The following is a 26781-nucleotide window of genomic DNA, read 5'->3' on the forward strand; positions in this document are numbered from 1 at the left end:
CATGAAAACTACAGCTCTCTGAGAAAGGAGATTGAAGAGGATATAAGAAAATGGAAAGATATCCCTTGTTCCTGGGTAGAAAGAACCAATAGAGTGAAAATGGGCATACTTCCAAAACTACTGTATAGATTTAATGCAGTGCTGATTGAAATTCCAACGCTTCACAGAACTAGAGAAAACAATCCAAAAATTCATTTGGAATCAGAAGAGACCTAGAATAGCAAAAGCAATTCTAGGCAACAGAGACATGGCTGGGGGTATCACAATCCCCAACTTGAAACTATACTACAAAGCTACTGTGATAAAAAACAGCATGGTACTGGCAAAGAAACAGACCCGAGGATCAGTGGAATAGATTAGAAGATGCAGAAACAACTCCAGACATACTCAGCCACCTCATCTTTGACAAAGGAGCCAACCACCCTCATTGGAGGAAAGATAGCCTATTTAATAAATAGTGTTGGAAAAACTGGATTTCAACCTGCCAAAGATTAAAACTAGACCCATACCTATCACCATGCACTAAACTAAGATTGAAGTGGATTAAAGATCTAAATATTAAGACAGAAACACTAAACTTGCTGGAAGGTAAGTTAGGTAGAACTCTTGAAGACATTGGCATAGGAAAAGACTTTATGAACAAATCCTCAGCAGCACAGAAACTAACACAAAGAATCAACAACTGTGATCTCATCATATTAAAAAGCTTCTGCACTGCAAGAGAAACCACCAACAGAGCTAAGAGACAACCTACAATGTGGGAAGAAATTTTTAGCAGCTGTACCTCAGACAAAGGTCTACTATTGAGAATATATAAAGAATTGAAAAAAGTCAGACCCCCCAAATTCAAAGACCCAATTCAAAAATGGGCATCCAAAATGAACAGACATTTCTCAGACAAAGAAGTAAAAGCAGCAAATCAATATATGAAAAAATGTTCAACATCACTGGTCATTCGAGAGATGCAGATGAAAACAACACTGAGATTCCACCTCACCCCAGAAAGAATGGCTGCTATCAAGAAATCAACCAATAACAAATGCTGGTGGGGGTGTGGAGAGAAAGGAATGTTGGTGGGAGTGCAGACTGTTGCCGCCACTGTAGAAATCAGTATGGAGATACCTCAAAGAACTAGGACTAGAGGTCCCATTTGACCCAGCCATTCCCCTGCTGGGTATCGTCCCCAAAGAATTAGAAGAATCATACCACAGCGATATATGTGCACCCATGTTTATAGCAGCACAGTTCGTAATAGCTAAAGCTTGGAAACAGCCCAAGTGCCCATCAACTGGAAACTGGATAAGGAAGATGTGATTTTTATTATAAAATGGAGTAGTACTCAGCCATAAAGAATGAGAAAGTAGAGACATTGATAGCTAAATGGATGCATATTGAGGCCATACTCTTAAGTGAAATAAATAGGACACACATGTATAAATACCGAATAGTTTCTCTAGTGTGAGAAACTGAAAGTGTAAAAAGGATTAAAATGAATAATTGATAATTTGAAATAGGAAAAGGTCCAAAGGTGTAGGGGTGGTGGGAGGGGAAGGGGAAAGGGAAGAAGGGAAAGGAAAAATTATGAGAAAAGAAAAATAAATGGAAACAAAATCTATGTAAATAGGGAAGGGTGGAGAGGGTGAAGTACGCACAGGTAATGGGGGAAAAAATAAGAACTAAAAGATACATCATGTACAGGTACAAGCACCCAATGATAAATGTAAATGTATTGTATACCTAAAATGTACCAATAAAAGAATTAAAATGAAAAAAGGAAATATACATGGCTGCAAGTAAATTTTTTCTCTTTTTTCTTAGAAAGGTGTAACTTTTACCAGGCCTTTGGTACATTAGGTTCTCTTTACCCATTCTTGGTGTTCTCAATCTATAAGACTCAATTTTGTTCCTTTGGGACACCTTACAGCTGATAATGAGTGACAGTAATTTGTGTTCCATCCTATTTAAAATATTTTATTTCAGTGAAATCTGTGGAGGTTTAATCTGATAATATGCTACTCACTACATTTATGCAAACATGATCCAAACACAATAAGATATACCTGTTTCTCCAGACCTTATGTTGTCAAGATAGAAGCCCTGAAGAAAAAAAGCCCGAGTTCGATCCTGGTACCCCCCCCCCCCCAAAAAGCCCCATATTCATGTGTCACAATATGAAAATGAGAACATTCCATCATTATAACTGAGATTTCTCTCATGACCTGTGCTTTCTAATTATCAACTCTTTAGTCTTAGAACCAACCTTAATGGCTTTCAGTACTTCCTCTCACTTTAAACTGTCAGGTATCATCACATTCCTTCTTATACACATCAAAACCCATACTGAACAATAAATTCTGGGTTGCAAAAGAGGATTTACTTTTCGCACTTATCTGTAAGTCTGTCCACAAGTTGAACAAACACAAATGAGCTCTACATTTTTTAGCCTACTCTTGGAATGTTGTCTAGGAATTTAATGAGGCTTAGCTGTAACTCCTTTCTTATCAGCATCTTATCTTGTTTCTCCTGACAGTGAGTTCATTGTCAGGGGCACAATTACAGAGCCAAATGTTTCCTTAGAAGTTTCTATCAGAAAGCTAATGATTTCATATGTCAGTTCTACTTCTAACCTTTTAATCTCAGTCATTGTTATTGTCATAGAAAGATTTAAAAGGCATATGAGAAGAGGGTGTGATGGTACCTGCCTGTATTCCCAGCACTCAGTAGGCTGAGGCAGGAGGATTGCTGAAAGTTCAAGGCAAGCCTGGGGTACATAGTGAGTTCAAGGCCAACCTGGACTACATAGTAAGGCCCTGTCTTTAAAAAACAAAACAAACAAACAAAAAAATGGGGCATATGAGGACATACAAGACATGGACCCTTCTCTTCTCCGACCTGATTTCTGCACTTTACTTATCAGGCTCCAGCCACAATCACAGCTGGACCTTTCTAGTTTTCCTCAAACATAGGAGGCCAGCTGTTGGCTCTAGCCAATACAAATAAACCACATACGTAATTTAGAACTTTCTTGTAAGTGTGTTTTAAGAAAAAGAGCAGATGAAATTTGATTTTTATAATATATCTTATATATGGCACATGCCAGTAAAACCAGCACTTGGGAGGCTGAAGCAGGAGAAACACTGCGAGTTCAAGGCCAGCCTGGGCTCCATAGTGAGTTCAAGCCAGCTTAAACTACACAGTTAGACCTTGTCTCAAAAACAAAAACAAAAACCCCTCAGTAAACCTAAAGGAGATGTTTTACTTTTGCATTTTTGTGTTTGAAATCCTTTGAGTATTTTTTTGACAGAATTTCTCATTTGGACATTTTCATCAGAAATACTTGATCTCTATACCCAAATGTTTCTTTGGGTCCCTTGGCAATTCATTCCACCTATCCTGGATGAACATTGGTGTATTTTCTGTTAGTCTACATTAGTTTGAATTTTCCAGAGGTTTGCATAATACAGTCAATATGTATTATTATCCTAGTTAAGAAACTCTCATGTTCACTAATGGTAAAACATTGACTTTGTTATTTAGTTATTTCTGAGTGGAGTTGAAACAATCTTTTTTGAGTAAATATTTAGTTAAATTCAGAGTTTTTATATTCTGTTGTGCTTTCTAACAGCAGTCCAAGTCCTGTCATTGAAGTAGAGGTATCTTGTTCTGATGCTGACCTCCTGTGGTCATTGGCCTGCACTGAGTTGTTTGATACTGTGTGGTGTTTGGATGATGATAATTTCCTTTCATTGCTGTAATGTCCTGCCTGGCATCCAGGCTCTAAAATATTTGCGTTTTGCATTCACCTTCTCACAACCCTGGGCTCCTTTGGATGGTTCACTCTCTCATTACAGATGCTTTACTGTAGTCGTCTTGTATACTTTTGTGGGTACCCAAAGAAATTGGTAGAAGTATGTAGGCAAGATGGTTTTTGTGTGTGCATTGTTGGTGGTTGCTAAAAATCTGCTAGAAAGTATATTTAGGTATGATCCATATGATCCATATTAATTTGAATATTTGGTTCTGGCTTCTGAAAAATGTATGTCAGATATACCACTTCAGTTGTGATATAAAACATTTCATTACCCAGAGAGTTCCTTCATCCTCATATTGTTGCATGTTTCAGTAGTTCATTACTCAAAAAAAAAAATCTGAGGTAGTATTCAGATACCACACAATTCACCTGTTTGAATTGTAAAGTTAAATGGTTTTTAGGATATCGCCAGAGTTATATAACCATCACTACCGTCACTTTTAGAAAGACTGATATAAGAAACAGTGTGGATGGATTTAAAACCATTATACTAAATAGTCACAAAAGACCACATACTGAGATGATAGCATTTAATATTTAGATGACATGGAGAAAGGCAAAACTATAATGACAAGAAGCATATCATTGATGTCCATGGCTTTTGGTGGGGGGAAGATGTTGACTGCAAAAGTCATGAAGGAACTTTTCTGGAGTCATGAAATGTTTTCATCACTCTAAAAAAATTCTCTTATCCATTACCAGTCTTCCCCATTCCTCCCTTACATCTCTAGCCCTAAAAATACCACTGATTTTCCTGATTGTATAGGTTTGTTTATTCTGGACACTTCATATAAATATGACTATATCAGTACTTAATTCTTTTCTTTACAGCTGAACAATATTTTTTTGTATAGGTATACCACAATATCTCTTCATTAATTGATAGACATTTCAGTTGAAATCTAGAGCAACTTTTTGTCTATTGTAAATAATACTGCTATGAACATTTGTCATGAGGGCATATGTTTTCACTTAGGTGTGTGTGGTGGTATGCAACCATGGTGGCATGGAGAATGAATGATTACTCAAGAGCTGAGACTTAGTTCAATCACTGAGATGACCCAGAGGGGCTGTCTCAACCAAGAGCAGCCATAGTTAGGGAAACTCCCAGGAGAAGCCCTGAAGCCACAAACTCTTTTATTTAGAATATTAGTGTAAGAGAAAAACGCTGAAGAAAAACAGTTTGGGCAAGAAGCTGTCTCAAGGCTAGGCAGTTTTCTTGGGGGAAGGGGAAGGGGAAGGACAATGGACAGACACAACATGCTTCACTAATCTAATTCTTTTACTCCTCATAGAGCCTCAGTGCTTTTGCCCCACAGTTTAACCATTAACTCCTCACAGAGTCTGTGTGCTTTTGCCTCGAAGTTTAACCATTCACTCCTTGGCCAAGTCCCCCATAGGTATACACCTGGGAATGGAATTTCTGGGTCATATAGTGACTCTGTGTTTAACACTTTGAGGAAATGTTTTCATTTTTATTAAGTAGTATTGTATTTGTTTATCTCTTTACTGATCAGTCAGTATTTGGGTGATTTCTAGCTTTTCACTGTTACGAGTCATGGTACTATAAATATTTGAGTACAAGTCCATGTCAGCATACTTGAGTAAATTCCTAGAAGTGGCATTTACTGGATCTTATGGTAAATTCATATGTTTAACTTTATAAAAACTGGCAAATAACTTTTGAACATAGTGATACCATTTTTGCATTCCTATAAGCAAATATGAGAGTTTCAGTTTCACACCCTCATCAACATTTGATGTTGTAAGATGAATTTTAGCTATTTGAATGAATATAGAGTGGCTTTAATTTGCTTTTACCTAATGACTAATGATATTGAAAATCTACTGCTTGTTTGTCATTCATCTGTCTTCTTTTATGAAATGTCAGTTCAGATCTTTTGCCTATAATCATTTTAAACCTTACCTTGTTTGAAAAAGCTATGTCTTTGCTTCAGCACATTTTTCTTATTCTATATTTACTCAAGGAACTGAATGTAGCTGGAAAAGAAAAACCACAATCATTTTGAGTAGTTTCATTTTAAATTCAGGTGAGCCATTAATACTCTCACTCTCTTTTTTCACTACTTTTCTAGAAAACTGTTTCATACCTTTCTTCAGTCTCTGTCATTTCAACCTTCATTTTTGCTATTACTTTCTTTTGAGAAAATTGAGGCAATTGGTGAATTCTTACCATAATAATCTTTATTTTCCAGCATCTGCCAATCTACTGTGCCTGGCTTCCTGTTTAAATTAGGTGAACCAGGTGAACTATTCCTCCTCTTAGTAAAGGCCATCTCATCTTATATACTAGGTGTCTTAATTACTTTTGTCATTGCTGAGACAAAATATCTGACACCCAAAGTTAAAGGAGGAAAGGTTTATTTGGCTTATAGTTCATAGAGGCTTCAGTCCATAGTTGCCTGGCTCCAAGGCAGAGTGGCATGGCAGAGGGGCATCAGAGAGGATAAACAGTCCATGGCAAAGCAGGCCAAGAAGAAAGCAAGCAAGTGACAAACAACCCTCTTTCTGTCTCTTATATTTTATCCAGGCCACCTGCCCTTAGAGCAAGTAACACTCACATCCTTAATACTAGCATGGCACCATGAATCAATCCCAGCATCACATCCTTGATCCCAGCATCACCCACCCTAAATCCAGCCACCTCTGAAAAGCCCTTCCTCTGACCACATGAGGCTTTGGGGGAAAATCTAGATACAAGCCATAATACTAGGTCTCATCCTCTTTTGCCCTCTCAAAGACATTGGTCCAGATATTCTTCCCCCTTTTTCTATATTATGAATTTTCCTCTTCCTCTAATGAATCATTATCTAAACATGCTGCTATTTTCCATCTTTAAAAAGAAAAACTCTTGGAACTTGTCTTTTTCTTTTCCTAAATTCATCAAAATACTACCTCGTTCCTTGTCCTTATTTCTTTTACAGAAAAACCCCTTGAAAGAACATGTTGACTAACTTTGGTTTTTTCCCATTCTCTCTTAGACCATTATAACCAGGCTTTCTTCTCCACTAAAACTGCTTTTTCAAGGCTACCAGTGTCCTCCACATTGCTAAATCCAGTGGTCAGTTCTTAGTTTTTATCTAACTTGATGTATCAGAATCATTTGACACCTTTGATCTTTCTTTCTCTTGAAAATATTTTCTTCTAGGATACTTGTTTTATATAGTCTTCCCTGTTTCATTCAGCAACATTTTCATCCTCCTGGTTATTCAAGCTAAAATTCTCATCCTTTACTTCTTTTGCTTATAGCCCACATCTGTCAATGCATTATTGTGAAAACCTTCAAAATATATTCTGAATTTAAATGTAATATTTAAATAATGAATTGGTATCTGTAAAAAATTCTCATTTCCTTTTTTGAGTTATAACATTCGTGAAAATACAATAGACTTTTAGAAGCTATAAATACTTAGTCTTATCAAGAAAAACTGTGCTTAATTTTATCTTTAGAAGTAGAATTTTTGCTGTCATGTAGTGAGCTGCTTGCCTCCACTCAGGTCCTTCCCACCACACTATTTCTGCCCTGGAGTCAGCTGACTATGGACTGACACCTCTACAGACTATGAAACTGAGATCAAGAGAGAATAGCTCACTAGATGGGTTCCCAGAGCAAGTAGGTGGAAGAGGCTGGATTTGAAGATTCACACCCTTGACCATTATGAGATGCTTTCAACCTCTTTTTTTTTTTCCTCAAAGTAATCTAGAAACATTCACAGTTTCACACAAACTGAGAGTGTCCTAAATTACAGGAATGTCTGCAGCTTTATGTAACTTTCTGTGTGCATCTCTAAATGGTAACTCAACATGTTTGCCTATGACAGATTTATAGGGTGCGAAGTTATCTGCTAAGTTAAAATAATTTACAAGTTGGCAAATATCATCTTGCAACACACCCTGTACAGTCTTTCTTAAAGGAACACTAGTGTATCTTTTAGCATTTATGTGCTGAATGGCTCCATCTAAGCACAGTGGTCCCAGGATAGTATTTAAGTGTCAGCATACACAAGTGGAATCCTTGTATAGAGTAGTGCCAAACTGATTATTTCAATTGTGTAACTAGTTTAAAACCCAGTAAATGGATTTTTTTAAAGGTGTCTGAAGCTTAATGGGTACCAAATAAATGAAAGTTGAATAAATGAGAGACTGAATAAATGGATAGGTGAATGCAAGAGGCTATCATTAAAAAGGAAAATCTTCACATACCTGTAATCCCAGCTACTCAGAACCCTGAAGCAGGAATACCACCAAGAAGAAGGCCAACATGGGCAACTTAGACCCTGTCTCAAAATGAAATGATAACATGAAATGCTGGAGATGTAGTACAGTGTTCCTTGGGTTCAATTTCCAGTACCATAAGGAAAGAGTAAGCAAGGGAGAGCAGGAAAGAGGGAGGGAGAGAGAGAAAAAAGAAAGAAAAGAAAGAAGGAATCCTCTTGACTCTGAAAGCCTGGGAGCACAAGGATGAAGCTCTGTACTTCTACATTCTTGGGAGGCATCAGAAAAAGGGAAAATTTAAAATTTATAGAATCTGTATAATATAGTGAAAGACAGTCAGTGTGAACTTGCAAATTTTTGTTTCTGGTACAAAAAGTAACATAAATGTGTGTAGTAGGGCCCAAGACCACATACAAGGACCATTGGTGGTAATTTTTTATTTTTTGTTTTCAGAGGGACCTTTTTCCTAGAACTCTGTTTCTAGTAGTGTATAGAGTTTGAAATTGTCAGTTTTTTTCCTGTTTTGCAGAGTCTTGTGCCTTTGGGAATATGTTAATGAGGAAAGGCTAGCCACAAGCTTATTCCTCAACAACAGCATTTAGTCATTATTCATCACAGAATTACACTGAAAGCACAGAGGTTGTATTAACAGCGAAGAACCATTAGGAAGAGGACTAAGATTAACACCAAGCTGGCAATTCAGTGGTTTTTGGAACTCACAAGAAACAGCAGGAAGATAATAAAAAGAATATCTTTATAGTAAAAAATAATAAAATTTTTAACATATTCTATAAAAATGGCCTGTTTCTAATATCCAAACAACAACAAAAATTTTGTGATGGTTATTTTGGATATCAATTTGTCTAGATTAAGGAATACCTAGAAACTTGGAAAAGCATTATTTTGGGTATTTCTCATGAAGGTCTTTTCAGAAGAGGTTGACATGTGAAAATGAGTGGACGAGGTGAGAAGGACCACCTCTTATTGTGAGTGGACACCATCCAATTGGCCAGGAACCCAGGGAGCAAATACAGAAGGTGAATTGGGTTCTCCCTCTGAAGTCTGGAACATGTTGATCTTCTGTTTTATACATCAGAAGTCCAAGTTTTCTGACTTCTGGATTCCAGGATTTATGTCACATACCTCCCTGCATTCTCAGGATTTTGGAATCAAACTTTGAAGTACACCATCATCTTCCCCAATTTTGTGACTTTTGGAATTGGATTATGTCTTACTATTAGCATCCTAAGGTCTCCAACCTGCATTCTGCCTGTTGAGGGATTTCTCAGCCACCATAATTGAATAAGCCAATTTCCTAATAAATCCCCTCTCATATCATACCCTTTTGGTTTGGTCTTTGTGGAGAATTCTCACTAATGTACATCCACCCACATCTGTTTCTTACCATCTCACAGCATGTGTTGTACACATCCACATCATACTTTTAACAGCAACACCACCACTACCATATGTATACATACATTCACTACCCTTACTACCACCACCACCCCAATTCAAGTTACCATAATCTCTGCTTGCATTATTATAATAAACTATAAAAAATGGTTTTCCCACTGTCAGCCTGTTGTTAGCATAACAGTCAGTATAATCCTTTAAAGAAAATAATTCAGATTATGCCATACCTCTGCTTCAAACCTTGAGGTTTGTTCACTTTGTCTTAGAGTAAGAGCTGACTCTGCCACCTTGGTACTTGGAATTGAATCCAAGGCCTTCACACTAATCCCTAGCCCTTCTTCTTCTTTTTTTCTTTTTTTTTTAATTTTTAGACACTTTTGGCAAACATATCAATACTTTTTGTTATTGATAGAATCTTTTAGCAACAGCCCTTATAGTTCAAATGACAAAGTATAAATCAAATGACATTTTATCCAAAATTACATTAAATCCTTCTATGAACTCTGTAATGGATATAAACCATTATCCACTCCCCATTTGATAGTGGTTCTATTTATGATTCTTTAATTATGACGTCTCTGAAGATGCTGCACTTGAAATTATCCAGTTGTGGCAGGAAATTTAAATAGATAACGACCTAATCCAGTGCTTGTTTTTTGATCTGATCAAACAAATGTCGTATTTAAACACAACTGTTTAATGTTTAACATCCCATATGGTCAGACTTCACTAGCACTTTGCTCCAGCCTGGACACTGACCATTGAAAAATAGACGCCTTTCTGTGGTAGCAGCTGTTGGTGTGTACTGTGCTCCTTGACCCTACCGTTCTGAATCACCACAATTACATCTGCATTCTGGATGGGGGAGAGGCGTGTGTGATCACGATGCAGGTCCGGCCTTTTCTGGCTTTGTCAAGGGCTTCCTGGACAATCTTTTTACTTTCTGTATCCAGAGCTGATGTAGCTTCATCCAGAAGCAAAATACAAGGCTGTCTAACAAGGGCATGGGTGATGACAATTCTCTATTTCTGGCCACTGAAGAGCTGAGTTCCTTTGTATCCCACTTGGGTTATATTTTTTTTATCTTCAGCCCTTTTGAGATAGAAATCCTAGTGCAACAATGGGTTCTTATTCTTACACCTGGATTTTGAGTGTGAAATTCACATTTTCCTTCATATTGTCTATTGTTATATCTGGCAACTCTAGCCTATGGTGGTCAGAATGAGAGGGAGGCGGTGAGGTAGGGAAAGGGGGAGAGAAGGGAGAAATGGAGGGAGGAAGAGGGGGAGAGGGGAAGGGGGAAAGGGGAAGAGGGGGAGAGAGAGGAAACCTCTGGTGAGGTTTTGGCAGATTGTGGAGCAGTTCTGCCTCCCTTCTTTTTTCTTTTGAGACAAGGTCTTCCTAAATTTCCCAGGCTAGACTCAAACTTTTGATCCTCCTGCTTTACTTCCCACATAGCTGGAATTACAGGCATGTATCATCACACCTGGCTAATGTTTTTGATCCTTCCGCCCCAGTATCGAGGATTGAACTCAGAACCTTGCGCTTTCGAGGCCAGGCAGGCACGGTGCCACTGAGCTAAATCCCCAGCAGGCTAATGTTTTTATAGAGACTGCCAAGATTTAAACGATCTTCCTACCACCCCCATTAATCTCTCTGATCTTATTTCTCACTATTACTTTCTTCCTTACAATCTTATGTCCCAGATATTTTGGCATACTAGCTATTATATCAGACAAAATTATATATTCTCTTGCCTCAAGACTTTAGCACCTGATATTCCCTCTGCTGGACCCTTTCTTCCACCACAGTCCTCATGGCTAATTTCCCTCATCTCCTTCAGGACTGTCCTCAGATATTAACTTTCATTGAGTCCTCCTTAACTATTGAATTTAAGTTTTAATCTCCTTATGCATTCCTAATCTCTTTTGTGCTATTTTAAACACAACCTGCAATATTTACTACTATATAGCCTAGTATATTTTTATAATTTATTTTAGGTATTATTTGACTGTTTTTTCGATAGGAATATAAACTTTATAAGAGCAAGATGATTATCTATTTTGCTTATTTACATACCTCTAGTACTTAAATGGTATCCGGCACATTGTAAAGACTCAAGTATTTATAGATCAATAATTTTTTTTTTTTTTTGGTACCGTAGATCGAACTTGGGTCCTTCACTTGCGCAGCAGGCGGCAAAACCACTGAGCTAAATCCCTGGCCCTAGACTCAAGTATTTATTAAATAAATGAAAGCAAGAAATAAAGAATAAAAAACAAGAACAAAACAGAAATGGTCAAAACTATATTGAAGATGTATAAGGCCAAACCTGCTTTGAACTTATCTAGTGTTTGTTATGTTCTTTTTGATAGATTCAATCTTTTGTGTGATATATAGATAAATATGGCAGATTTTGAAAGACCAGAAACAGGAGAATCCACCTCATTTCCTGTAGGTACCACACATGTTGAGAATTAAAAGCATATCAGTGAGCCTAAGGCCTAAAAACATATCATACCTCTTTTCCTTTAATGTTAAAGTCTCATTCCCTTCCTCCCTCCCTCCTTTCCTTCCTTCTTTCCTTCTCCACCCACCCCCAAATTACTCTACCTGGGAGTTTATGCTGTGTACTAAATTTTAGATTGCTTTACCAGTAAGGTAGAAAAAGGTTAGCTGTTTTAGAAACGATTTTTTTAGCATTATGAAATTAACCTATTTGAAGTAAAAATACAAAATATTATAATGGGATTGAACTGATAGGAAATTCTCTCCCAGAAACAATTCCATTAAAGATCGAGACCCCCCCCAAAAAAGATTGAGAAAACACTGCTTAAAGAAAATACAAAATAAAATGAAAAAAAGTATAAACATTTTTTCTTAGCAAAAGAAATTCTTAACAATATTGAAAATTTGTCTCAGTACAAAGTCTACATTACTATTGAAAAATACTAGAAAATAAAAAAACAAAAATAACACTAGCATAAAAGGTACATATTCAGCAAATCAAACATGAAGTAAAATATTTAGCTTGTGAGAGATCATTTCAAGTCAAAGAGCAAAGTTATGACTTGTATCTGGATGTCTCCCCCAAAGCCTCATGCTGTGGTAGGTGGGGATTTTGGAAGGAACTTGGCTCATGGGTATGTGATACTGGGATTAAGGATGTGTGGTATTGATTAGTCCACAAATTGTTTTATCATAGTTCTGGGTGTGGATAATGAGAAGGCCCACCCTGGCTGTGGGTGACACCACTGAAAAGACTTGTAGCTGGGATGAGATAAAAGGAAAAGTAGGCTTGCTGCTTGCTGCCTGTCCTGCCATGGACTGTTTCTCCTCTGCCATGCCCCTATCCTATGCCCCTCTGCCTCGGAGCCAGCCAACTATGGAATGAAACCTCTCTATAAACTATGAGCCAAAATAAACCTCTCCTCCTTTAACTTATGGTTGTTGAGTATTTTGTCCCAGCAATGAGAAAAGTAACTAAGACAGAAACTAAATGCTTATTTTCAGTAAGGATTATCCTTATTCCAGATGATCCCACCTAACGACTGCTAAGCTGTTTTTGAAGTTTTTGCTATGTCTGGCACATGTGCATGAGTATTACCTTTTCTTTGATAATTTATATCCTAGGGGCAACTCTTTAAGTTTCTGAAAATAAATGCACGGTCCAATCAGAACAACACAACATACAAAAAAATCATAACCCGGCCCAGAGGAGGTGGCTTCTGGGCCACTATCCATCCTGCTGCTCCTGGCCCAGAGGTAGGGGCTTCTGAGCCACTGTCCCACTGTTCCCGGCCCAGAGGAAGGGGCCTCCAGGCCACCATTCATCCCGCCACTCCCAGCCCAGAGGGTGGGGCTTCTGGGCCACCATCCCACTCCGCCCAGCCCAGAGGTAGGGGCTTCCGGGCCTCCATCCATCCCGACATTCTAGCCCAGAGGAAGGGGCTTCTGAGCTGCTGTCCCACCTCTCTCGGCTCAGAGAAGGTGAGCCACGTGGCCACCCACAGCACACCCCACTCCCTACCAGTTGAAATGAGAAGACACTTAAATAATTCTCAAAATCAGACTTCCATATCACCTGCAGGTGGTTCAAAGGGAAATGAGATGGAACACTCTGATACTCAACTACCTAAACTCCCTGAATTGGCAACCAAAGAAGATCTGGAAAAAATGAAATCAGAAATAATTTCTCAGATAACAGCAGACATTGTGCTCATAGTGCAAGACATGATTAATAAATCTAGAGAGGAACTCAGGAACATGATGGAATCCCAATATAGGAAACAAATGGATTCCATAAAACAAATGCAAATAGATTTCCAGGAGATCAGAAACTCTACTGAAAGTCTACACAGCAGAATGAACCAATGTGAGGATAGAATTTCAGATATGGAAGATAAGATTGCAATTAGTGACCAGGAAAAGAAAAATTGCTTCAAAATTGTAAGGGAACACAAGAAATCAATCCAGCAGCTGCTAGATGATGCAAAGAAGAGTAACAAAAGACTGATTGGAGTCAAAGAAGAAACAGGAGAGGCTGCACATGACATAAAAAAAACTCTTCACAAAAGTAATGGCGGAGAACTTCCCAAGGAGGGGAAAAGAACCTGACGTACAGATAAGTGAGGCATATAGGACTCTAAATAGCCTTGATCAAAAAAGATCTGTACATAGGCATATAATTGTTAAGATTTCAGAAACTCAACAGAAGAACAAAGTTCTACAAGCAGTTAGAGAAAAGAAACAAATCACATACAAAGGAAAGCCCATCAGAATCACAGCAGACTTCTCAACACAAACCATCAAGGCAAGAAGAGCTTGGAGTGACATATTCCAAGCCCTAAAAGAAAACAGCCTCCAACCCAGATTGAAGTACCCTGCAAAACTGTCTTTCAAAATTGATGGAGAAATAAGATACTTTCACGACAAAGAGCACCTTAGGAACTTCATGAATAACAAACGAGCACTCCAAAGAATTTTAGACAATATCCTAGGAACAGACAATTAGGATCACAACCCCGGGAAGCAAAAGCAGAATGAACCCATCTGGCATGACAAGAAATTAAATGTAAAGGGAGAGAACACAACAAAAAGAAAAAGTCACGACAATGATAAGTCAATATGTTTCAGTTATAACCATCAATGTTAATGGTCTCAATTCACCAATCAAAAGAAATAGACTGGCAGAATGAGTCAAGAAGCAAAATCCAACAATATGCTGCATACGAGAAACACACTTAGTTCAAAATGAAACTCATAGACTGAAAGTTAAAGGGTGGAAAACAATACTCCATGTGACAGGAACCCCCAAAAAAGCAGGAGTAGCTATCCTCTTTGCAGATCAAGTAGATTTCAAACCAACACTGATTAAGAGAGATGAAGAAGGACATTACATCCTTGTAAAGGGAACAATCCAGGAGGAAGGGATGACAATCATAAATATCTATGCACCAAACACTAGTGTGCCCAACTATATAAAACAAATACTAACTGACATGAAAAGTCATATATGCACTAATACAATTGTAGTGGGGGACTTCACTACTGCACCGTCACAAATAGATAGATCAACTAGACAAAAAATAAGTAATGAAATACTAGAACTCAATCAAACTCTTGAACAAATGAACTTAACAGATGTTTACAGAGTGTTCCACCCCACAAAATCAGAATACACATTCTTCTCAGCTGCACGTGGGTCGTTCTCCAAAATAGACTACATGTTTGCACATAGAACAAGTAGTAAGTAAGTGCAAAGGAATTGAAGTAATCCCCTGTATATTATTAGACCATAGTGGGATGAAATTGGAGGTACATAGCAAAAGAAACTGGAAAAATTTCATAAACACATGGAAATTGAACAACACACTTCTGAATAACCAATGGGTCACAAAGGAAATTAAAAAAGAAATTAGACAGTTCCTTCAATTAAATGACGATGACAGTACAACATATTGGAATCTATGGGACACAATGAAAGCAGTCTTATGAGGGAAATTCATAGCAGTGAATATGCATATTAGGAAAACAGAACGAGCCCCATTAAGCAACCTGATGCTGAACCTCAAGCTTCTAGAAAAAGAAGACCAGGACAAACCCAAAGCTCATACAAGAGAGGAAATTATAAAGATCAGAGGAGAAATCAATGCAATGGAGACTAAGAAAACAGTACAAAAAATCAATGAAGCCAAGAGTTGGTTCTTTGAAAGAATCAACAATATTGACAAGCCCTTATCCAACCTTATCAGAAAAAGGAAAGAAAAGGCACAAATCCATGCAATTAGGAATAAAATGGGTAAAATTACAACAGACCCAGCAGAAATCCAGATGATCATCAATACCTACTTCCAGAACCTATACGCCAATAAAATGGACAACACAGAAGAAATGGACAGATTCCTAGATACATATGAATTACCAAAGTTGAATGAAGAAGACCTAAAAATTCTGAACAACCCAATGTCAACCAATGAAATTAAAAACGCAATTAAAAACTTATCAACTAAGAAAAGCCTGGGCCCTGATGGCTTCACTGCTGAATTCTACAAGACATTTAGAGAGGAAATGCTGCCACTACTGTTTAAACTCTTCAATGAAATTGAAAGGGAAGCAATACTCCCAAATTCATTCCTGGAAGCAAGCATCACCTTGATCCCCAAAGCACAGAAAGACCCAACTGAAAAAGAGAACTATAGGCCAATCTCACTAATGAACATAGATGCAAAAATCCTTAACAAGATACTGGCAAATAGAGTACAGAAGATCATCAAGAAGATCATACACCCTGATCAAGTGGGATTCATCCCAGGGATGCAGGGATGGTTCAACATACACAAATCAATCAATGTAATACACTATATCAATAGAGCCAAGGACAAAAACCATATGATTATCTCCATAGATGCAGGAAAAGCATTTGACAAAATCCAACATGCATTTATGATAAAAACCCTGCAAAAAATTGGAATAGATGGTCTCTACCTCAAACTGATAGAACCCATCTATGAAAAACCAACAGCCAATATCATACTAAATGGTCAAAAACTGAAATCTTTCACACTAAAATCAGGAACAAGACAAGGATGTCCACTATCACCACTCTTGTTCAATATAGTTCTGGAAACATTAGCCATGGCAATTAGACAAGAGAAAGAAATAAAAGGAATAAAGATAGGTAATAAAGAAGTCAAATTGTCATTATTTGCAGATGACATGATACTCTATATAGAAGACCCCAAGAACTCCACCAAAAGTCTTCTAGACTTAATAACCAAATTCAGTAAAGTAGCTGGATACAAGGTCAACACACAAAAATCAATAGCTTTCCTCTACAAGAATAACAGACTCACTGAGAGAGAAATAGGGCAAATAATTCCTTTCACAATAGCATCCAAAAAACTGAAATACCTAGGAATCAACCTAACAAAAGTAATCAAAGACCTCTTCTCTGAAAACTTTAGCACTCTGAAAAGAGAGATTGAAGATGATATCAGAAAATGGACAGACATCCCCTGCTCCTGGGTAGGAAGGATTAATACAGTGAAAATGGCCATCCTTCCAAAACTGCTATATAGATTCAATCCAATTCCAATTGAGATCCCAGCAGCATACTTCACAGACCTTGAGAAAACCATCCAAAAATTCATTTGGAACCAGAAGAGACCTAGAATAACAAAAGCAGTTCTTGGTAACAGAGACATGGTAGGGGATATCACAATCCCCAACTTGTAACTCTACTGCAAAGCTACTGTGATAAAATCAGCATGGTACTGGCAAAGAAACAGACCTGAGGACCAGTGGAACAGGTTAGAAGATGCAGAAACAACTCCAGACACACTCAGCCACCTCATCTCTGATAAAGGAGCCAAACACCCTCACTGGAGGAAAGATAGCCTCTTTAATAAATGGTGTTGGAAAAATTGGGTTTTAACTTGTCAAAGATTAAAACTAGATGTATAGCTCTCACCATGCACTAAACTAAAATCGAAATGGATTAAAGATCTAAATATTAAAATAGAAACACTGAACCAGCTGGATCAGAGGTTAGGTAGAACTCTTGAAGACATTGGTGTAGGAAAAGATTTTATGAACAAAACCTCAGTTGCCCATGAACTAGCACAAACAATGAACAAGTGGGATCTCTTCTTATTAAAAAGCTTCTGCACAGCAAGAGAAACCACCAACAGTGTGAAGAGACAACCCACAATGTGGGAAAAAATCTTCACCTGCTGTCCCTCAGACAAAGGCCTACTATCTAGAACCTGTAAAGAACTTAAAAAAAATCAGACCTCCCAAATTTAAAGACCCAATCGAAAAATGGGCATCTGAAATGAACAGACATTTCTCACACAAAGAAGTAGAAATAGCAAATAAATACATGAGAAAATGTTCAACATCACTGGTCATTCGAGAGATGCAAATGAAAACAATGCTGAGATTCCACCTCACTCCACAAAGAATGGCTGCTCTCATGAAATCAACCAATAGCAAATGCTGGCGGGGCTGTGGGGAAAGAGGAACCCAGCTCCACTGTTGGTGGGAGTGTTGACTGATTTCAACCACTGTGGAAATCAGTATGGAGATACCTCAAAGAATTAGGACTGGAAGTCCCATTTGACCCAGCTATTCCTCTGCTGGGTATCTTCCCAAAAGAATTAAAATAATCATTCCACAATGATATACGTGCACCCATGTTCATAGCAGCACAGTTTGTAATAGCTAAAACTTGGAAACAGCCCAAATGCCCATCAACTGGAGACTGGATAAAGAAAATGTGGTTTTTTTATAAAATGGAGTACTACTCAGCCATAAAAAATGAGAAATTAGAGACATTTATAGCTAAATGGATGCACATTGAGGCGATACTCTTAAGTGAAACAAATAGGACACACCTGTATAAATACTGAATAGTTTCTCTAGTGTGAGAAATTGAAAGTGTAAGTAAGGACTAAAATGTATAATAGATAATGTGAAATAGGAAGAAAAGGGGCAAAAGGGAAGGGGAAGTGGGAGGGGTACGGGAAAGGAAAGAAGGGAATGGAATTAATATGAGAAAATGGAAAAATGGAAACAAAATCTTTGTAATTAGGGATGGAGCAGTTGAAGGGAGGGCTGGGCAAGGGTGAAAAATAAGAACCAAGAGAGATTATATAAAGGTGCAAATTTCCAATGATGGATGTCATTATATTGTATATCTAAAATGTACCAATGATTAAAATGAATAGCTGATAATGCAAAATAGGAAGAAAAGGTCCAAAGGGGTAGGGGTAGTGGAAGGGGCAGGAGAAAGGAAAGAAGGGAAAGGAAAAATGATGAGAAATGGAAAAAATGGAAACAAAGTCTTTGTAAATAGGGAAGGGTGGAGGGGGTGAAGGGAGGGCTAGGAATGGGGAAAAAATAAGAACCAAGATGCATCATGTAAAGGTACTAGTTCCCAATGAGAAATGTAAATGTGTTGTATGCCTAAAATGTACCAATAAAAGAATTTAAGCAATAAAGAAAAATCATAAACATCAACCTGATGGCTATAGATGAGAATGACAATCTGTGTATTGTCACAAATGACAAAGGTGGAGTTAGAAATTAAAGTACCAAGCAGACAGAGATGCAGAAATTAGTACTGTTACGTCTGCAATTTTGCTTTATATTGGACAGTTAGAATTCAAGTAATATTATTATAAATAATAATTAAAAGACCTATTTCTTCTTTAAAAATCAAGAACAAATGCCCAGATACCCAGGACACTGTAAGCCTTGAGACAGCGCCCTCTCTTTCCCTGCTTGTTATCTACTCCAGTACTTGTAGCTGGGTCAGCCTTGGACTCAGCTCCAGTGAAACAGGACATGATATTCCTTCTTTACCAGCAGTTTGTGGGACCTCCACCAGGCACAGGAATGTGTGCTTGCCCAGAAGAATTCATAGTGATAGTGCAGAAAGGTGATGTTGACATAGAACTCGGCAAACTTTTCACCAGGCATTTTGTAAGTGTGGGTATGCTTTAAGATAATTTTAAATATTTTATTAAAATAATATATATACATTAAAAAATAATGTATATACATATATATAAAGAAAATTACACATAAATAGTGAATTTTCACAAAATGAACAATGCAGCAGTGTAATCAGCATGCAGAACAAAAACAAAACAAAACAAAATGCAGCTAGCATCTCACATGCATCCCTTGTACCCCATCCGCTTACTATCTACCACCCTGGGTGACCACTGTTCTGACTTCTCATGACATAGGTATGTTTTGCCTGATTTTTATACTCTACATAAGTTAAGTCAGGCGATACATGCCTGTTTATGTTTCTTGTTCAAAACTTTGTGAGATTTATGCATACTGTTAAATGATTTACTCATATTGTTATGTATTGTTACATGTTACCCATATTGTTACAGTTTCAACATAGAAAATTTCATTGTGTGAGTATGTTTCGTAGTTCATCAGTTAATGGGCATTTAAATTTGCATGGTTTTCAATTTGTGGCTATTACTGAAGAGTGCTACTATCAACATTCTATTAATATATTTTGATATAAGTATGCATGAATTTCCTAGGATATTTCAAGGCTTTTTTTTATCTACAGTCAGTGAAGTGTTCTTCAGCATTGCCAGTTTATTTATCAATATGCTGCTAGTATATTTACCATTGTATCTTATTCAAATGAGAGCTATAGTTACAAGAATTACCAAATCTTTCCTTCTTTTGTGTTCTCACTGGACTTTGTCTGTACTCAAGATTCTTAATTAAATATTCATATTTGTGTCTTTTATTAGATTATAGATATCTTTCAGTACTTTGTTCTACTTGCTTGCGTGTCCTAGCACCTGGCACAGTATCTGAAAGATGGTAGCTAGTTGGATGAAAGGTGATAGCCATTACCGTTACCAGTGATTAAGAAAGCAAATGGTCTTAGTTATGTGAATTATCCAGCTAGAGTAAAATCCATGCTTTAGCCTGACATCTCAATGCAGAGGGTTAGAAATGGGAAGTAATTTCTTTCTGCAAGAAGCCCAGAACTGTGACCTCAGAACTGAATGTGCTGAATGGCTAGCAGGAATTGACATGGCTTTACAGCCCTCTTAGAGATTTAAAGTGTTAACAGCAGTGATTCCAAGGCATAGTGTAGAACCCAGATATAAATAGCAGAACACAAGTGGAGTAATATGCCTCTCCCAAGCTACTTCTGGGAGTGTTTATAAAAAGAAAAGTATTCACTTCTCAGCTCTCACTGTCAACAACATCCCATCCTGAGGACACGGTCACCACAACTGAGAGTGAGGAATCAGTTTGAGATCTAGCATCACTTAAACTTCCATCAAAGGCACAAAAGGCAGGTAAACATTTTAACTTGTTTGAACTCAGACTACAGAAGTGAAGAACTTTTCAGGAAAGCTCTGGACCAGAGCTTTTTGGGCACATACTGCCTTTTGACAAGTATCTACTAAATGTTACATTCCAAACACTTTTTTGGAAAGGGAAGTTTAACACAGAAGTTACATTTTGATACTATATTTTAATAACTTTAAAGAAACTGCTTCTAAAGAAAGGAGCATAGGATCAAGATGTTCTATAAAAAGGAAGACTATCTCCCTTCCACTATGCTGTTCATTCCCATTTTCAGAATCCAGAATATGATGATAGGTAAGATAAAATAGAGATTTCATTTCAGTTCTAGTAATGTCAACTTTGTTGGTATGTAGGAGAAACCAGAAGCGGATCTATAATCCTTAATTGAATTGGTTAATGGCTCTGGGACAGCTTTAGTCTTTGTAGACCTCTTACTGTGTTGTTTACCCCTTTCAGCGTCTTAAGTACTGGGATGAATATTGGACGTTCAGTCGATGGAGTTACATAATCTTGTCAGAAATGCTGCTTACCCAGGTCTTTCTTATTCTCATTCCTATTTTCAGAAATTATGCAAGACATTTGTTTACCTTTAGGCTTCTCTTGGTTGTAAATATATGGGGAAAGGAAGCCATCTCTGATAATCTGCTTTGTATTATGAGCCTCGTAATTTCTTCTTTCCTGTCCAAATTGACACTTAGTTTGCAAAGAATGTAGAAAAATGTAAGATATATGTGTACATGTTGCTAGCAAATTCTTAGCAACTGAGAGCTGGGGGACTATTTGAGACTACGGTGTTTGGTTAGATTGTGTTATTTCCTGTGGATGGAGAGGAAAGATTGAGAAACAGGGAAAATATGTCTACTAGTGACTGTGGTGGAAGATACAACATGTCTACAGGGATATTGAAGTCGACAGAATTAATCTTGAGCAAATCTCTGAAGTTTTCTGAGTTTTATTTCATCTCTAGAATGAAGGTATTAGACCACTAATAAAAACCTGATGGCTTTTGTAGCCATTAGGAATTTATATCGATAATCACTTTCTGACCATCTCAGTATACACTCTCACCCAGAATGAATATATATAGTCATCCTGCTCTTATTTCCCTAAACTCCTCTTTTGAGTCTACTGAGTTGGAATTTTTTCATTTTAATTTAGAAAAGAAAAATGAAGACAGGACATTTTGAAATGGTCACCATGCTCCTGGCAGCCGTGATTCTAATGGACATCTTCCAGGTAATGTTGGGAATGGGAAACACGTGGTGATTAGAATAGAAATTCTTGATATAACATTGCTTGAGGCATATGTGTGGAAATAAGAGAAAGGATAATAAATGAATTTATTACTAATAGGTTTTTTTCATTTAACATATAGAAACTGTAGAAAGGTGCAAAGTTAAAGAGAGCTGTAAAATCTCATCTATAATCTCTTTACTCAGAGAGGAACATTCTTAAGATGTTGGTGTATTTAGCCTCGGCTTTTATGTCTGTGAGTGTATAATTTACTTTAAAAACCATAGATTCACACTGTATATAATATTTTTTACCTTGTTTTTTAATACTGTGCTACATATTGCTACATGTCAGTAATATTCTGAAAATATATGTTTTTATCCAATGAAGATAATATTGCATTGTTTGGTAACATGGTTTTTATTAAATTATATAGTGACTGTTTTCTCATATTTAGTTTTTTTCCTGGTAGAAATTTTATGATTTTATTTCCAGTTAAATCATTAAATATTCAGTAACACTTTTATGTGAAATATGAAACAGGTATCTCACATGATTTCTTTTCCTCAACATTGTTAGCTGTCACATTGCTGCTGAATATTTTTACACTCATTTTGAATGCCTTTGTTAAAATACCTTCAATAATAAAAGTTTGTCTTTTTTTCTTTTTAGTATTGGGAATTAAAGCAAGGTTGCACTAAACTACATCCTCAGCCCTTTTTAAAATTTAATTTTGAGTGATCTCACTAAGTTACCCAGGCTGGCGTCAAACTTTCCATCCTCCTGTCTTAGCCCCCTTAGTAGCTAGGATACAGGTATGCACAGCCATGCCTGGCTCCATTTTTCAAAATTTAATACTTTGATCCATTGTCTAGAGAATTGTTTGTATGTTGTTGCCTACATCTTCTGTTGTTTTAAAATGTTAAGTTATAATTCACATACCATAAAAACTCACCATCTTAAAGTGTATATTTCATTGGATTTTAGTATATTCACTATGTTGTGCAACTATCATAACATAATCTATATGTTATGTTATGTTTAATTACATACCATTTTTGTCACCCTAAAATGAAACCCTTTTCCTGTTGGTGGTCAGCTCTTATTCTGTTCTGGCAGCCATTAATCTACTTTTTGTCTCATGGATTTGCCTATTCTGGACATTTTATCTGAATGGAATCTTAAAATATATGGTCTTGGGCCAGGTATGTAACTCAGTGGTATCTCATTCTTTTACTGCTAAATAATATACTACTGTATGGCTGTCACACATTTTGTTCATTCATCGTTTGATGGACATTTGGGTTGACCCCACTTAATGCTGTTATTCATAGAGCTGCTGTGAATATTTGTGTACAAGTTTTTATATCAACATAATTCTCTTTTAGATTTTTTTATAATCATATAATCTTTATTCACATGCCCATGAACAATACAAGCAGTGCTTAGTAGCATTACATAGTATTTTATTCACATATGTAGGAAATGCACATATAAGTGAAAACTAATTTGTAGGAGTTATGCTTTATGCTAATAATAGAATTATTCATTATTATGAATATAAGTTTCAGTTCTCTTTGATATGTACCTAGAGTAGAATTGCTGGGTCATATGGTAACTTATGTTTAACTTGTTTAGGTACTGCCAAACTGTTTTCCACAGCAGCTGCACCATATTACAGTCCTCCTAGCTGTGTATTAGGGTTCCACTTTCTTTGCATCCTTATGTTAATTTTCTGCTTTTATTTTACCATTATAGCCATCCTAGTAGGTTAAATAATGTTTTACTATGATTTTAATTTGTATTTTCAATTTTCTTTTGCAACATAATTTTAATATATTTGTTTTACTAATTTTCTGTAATTTGTTTAATCAATTTTTCTTCTTAAGAAATCGAAAATTTAGGCCATTTTCACATATTTGTAGTAATTTTTTGGTAATTGAATTTCACCAGTGTAAGTTTTTATTTCTGTGGATAAATCAGAGGGATAAAATATAGTCAGCTTATTCACCTAGCCTTTTGTTTGTATCTGTTTCTTAGTATCCATTCAGTTGTCCCTGAATGGTGGTGATATTTGTGAGCTTTGTTACAGCTCAAGGCATGCACTGTACAGAGCACACAATCAGTTGTGGAGTGTCTGGCCAGAAATGCTTGATGTCTAAAATTAGACAAGAGGGGACTAGTTAAAGACTTTGGAAAAAGACAAGAACATACCAGATCAACTCTGATACGATGTGAGGAATGTGGGAGGTGGTTTCAGGGCTTGATGTCTTATGTTGAAGTCGTGAAGATAAGTCAAGCATTGGTACCCAAGCTGAACTCTGGTACATTCTGTGCTGCAGAGGAAAGTGCATTGCTTGACTATGAGACAGTAGTGATTTGATCTCCTGAAGCTCAAATTTGTATGTCAAGAAACTGACCTACAAACTCAGAAGTACAGAGTTCTTAGTGACTTCCCCAGAAGAATACCCTGTGGCTAATAATCAAGACAGTTTCTGATTCAGTCTAATTCCTTCATTTGTAAAATAGTATTAATAATTGTCTGCCTGGGCCAGAGATTTAGCTCAGTGGTTCCGTGGCCTGCCTCGCAAGCACAAGGTCCCAAGTTTGATCCCCAGTACCAAAAAATTTTTAATAATAATAATAATAATAACTGTCTGCCTAACATTTAGCATTTTTATAAATACAAAGTCATTCTTTTAAAAAGTGCTACACAAATATCAGTGGTCTCATCAGTGGAAGGATTCTCACTTTTTAGAAGTAATAGAACATTTTGGTTAGGAGAATGACTCTAAAACATGACTGCCTGTTTAAAATGCCACTGTCTCAATCGGTCTATATTTTAGTTTCTTTATTTAAAAAAAAAAGGTGGAGATAAATATGGGCATGCTGGCACATGCCTGTAATTCTAGCTGTCTAGGAGGCTGAGGCAAGAGGATCACAGGTTTGAGCCCTGCCTGGGAAACTTAGTGAGACCATTTCATAATAAATAACAAAAAGGGCTGGAGATATAACTTAGTCTGAAGGTCGGTTCAATCCTCAGTTCTGCCAAAAAAGGTTGGGGTGGGGTGGCTAATGATAGTACCGGCCTCACAAAGTTTCCATAATGATTAAATGAGGTACTTTATATGATGCACTTAGTGCCTGACATAGATAACTCTGGAGCTGTTTTTTCAGCTTTAAAGATGGAGTGGCCACACTAAGGCTTTGAAGGAGGTATCTAGGAAAACTTCAGTAAAGAACAGATACTCTTAAATAAGAACCAGGTGATTATTTGTAGTGGTTGTAGGCAGTAAGTTTATCAATTTGGTCTTAGATATTGTATCAGTCAGTGCTTACTATAAAAACAGATTTAATGCAAGATACACAAATATATAAGAATTTACAAGATTGGGTTAGAGTGGCCACCCACAGAGTCAGATGTGGAAGAGTGCAAAAGGTCTGTCTATGCTCTGGAAATCCGAAGTATCCAGTCGAAGGCCTGGAGCCCACTGTAGTGTCCCGTGCAAGTCTAATCAGGAGGCTGAAGGGTCTATGCTGGAGGCTGAAGAGTGCACTGGAAGGCTAAAGGGTCCGTAGGAAGCCAGGAGAGAACATCCACGGTGAAGGTGAAGACTGGAGCTCATCAGAAGAAATAGAAGCAAGGCTTCCTTCTTGGTTTCCCTTTTATAACATTCTGGAGACAGTTCTCCCTAGGGTGGGTTTTCCACACCCAGAACTATGCTGAGCCAATTTAGTTGGCCGTTAATTACTCAAGCTGACACAATCCATTAATTCTCACAGACATTTTACATTTGAAGGGTCTTTGGGCATTCAAATGGAGGTATCAAGTAGGCAGTTGATATAGGTCTGACATTTACAGTACAGGTCAGAGGTATTTACTTGATATTTGAAACTACGGGCTTGTGTGTCACTGCCTAGGGGTGGAGCTGAGAATTAGAAAATAAATTGCCTTGACAAATTCCAACATTAAGTAACCAGCAAGAATATGTTGGATAATGCAAAGGAGTTCTGAACAGAAATGGCCCCTTAGTGATAGCTGTATGGATAGAGGAATGGGGATAGAAACAGAATGGAGAAAGTTGAGAGATAAGTGGAAAATACAGTTGGCAAAGAGAGATATTTCTTTCAAGTAGTTTGTGAGGAAGGGATGAGATAGTGGGAAGAGAATGTGGAATCAAATTTTGCTTTGCTTCTTAAAAAGAATTTTTCTCTCCCTCTCTCTCCCTCTCTGTCCCCTCCCTCCGTCCTTCCCTCCTTGAATTCCTCTCCCCCTCCCCTCACAGTTTTTATGAAGGATTCACATGGAATTTATAACTTTAATAGTGCCTTAATAAATATCTCTATAAGATTTCCACTGAGGTCCCTAAGAAGATTTATGCAACCATGCAGCACACAAATATAGAATAATGGAAGAAGATTCATTACCCTTTTATTTGTAGAAATCCATAAACAGTATTCCCTAGATTTGCTCGTCCTACTTTTGATCCATAAGTCAAAGTGTAGGGTTCTTATTTAGTTCACCTGAATATTTTGTCGTGTTTTATGCTAGGTTATTGGAATTCAAAGATAAATATGAATCAGATTTTGCCCTTGAGAAATTCACAGTATAATACACAATTCCTCTAATAAAACACCTTGAAACCATAATGTTAAGTGAAGTAAGTCACACACATAAGCTTAAATATTGCATTTTTTATATGAGAAGCCCAGATTATAAA

The 26781-nt window shown here is 37.1% G+C and overlaps 1 protein-coding gene and 1 non-coding gene across 15 annotated transcripts in view; one reads left to right on the top strand and one right to left on the bottom strand.

The window, feature by feature from the left end:
• The window catches only part of Art3 (ADP-ribosyltransferase 3 (inactive)), a 148574-nt gene that overhangs the window by 73272 nt on the left and 48521 nt on the right, over window positions 1–26781 (top strand). For 5 of the 14 annotated variants that reach the window (XM_087215846.1, XM_013073359.3, XM_087215852.1 and 2 more), the window contains exons 1-2: window positions 20659–20814; window positions 21986–22063. In XM_087215846.1, the coding sequence (XP_087071972.1) occupies window positions 21995–22063 (69 nt within the window). In that variant the 5' untranslated portion in view covers window positions 20659–20814; window positions 21986–21994. Of the gene's footprint in view, window positions 1–20655; window positions 21122–21985; window positions 22064–26781 lie in introns of those variants that run through there. The other 9 variants (XM_013073358.3, XM_087215856.1, XM_087215848.1 and 6 more) reach the window with 5 other exon arrangements.
• On the bottom strand, window positions 2309–2432 carry LOC147827137 (small nucleolar RNA SNORA40). Its single transcript, XR_015452916.1, has one exon. It is a non-coding gene; the product is annotated as a small nucleolar RNA SNORA40 (small nucleolar RNA).

This window comes from Heterocephalus glaber, unplaced genomic scaffold (genome assembly GCF_053883595.1).
Source record: "Heterocephalus glaber isolate CG9 unplaced genomic scaffold, H.glaber_assembly_v1.0 deba00001454, whole genome shotgun sequence".
Classification (NCBI taxonomy): domain Eukaryota; kingdom Metazoa; phylum Chordata; class Mammalia; order Rodentia; family Bathyergidae; genus Heterocephalus; species Heterocephalus glaber.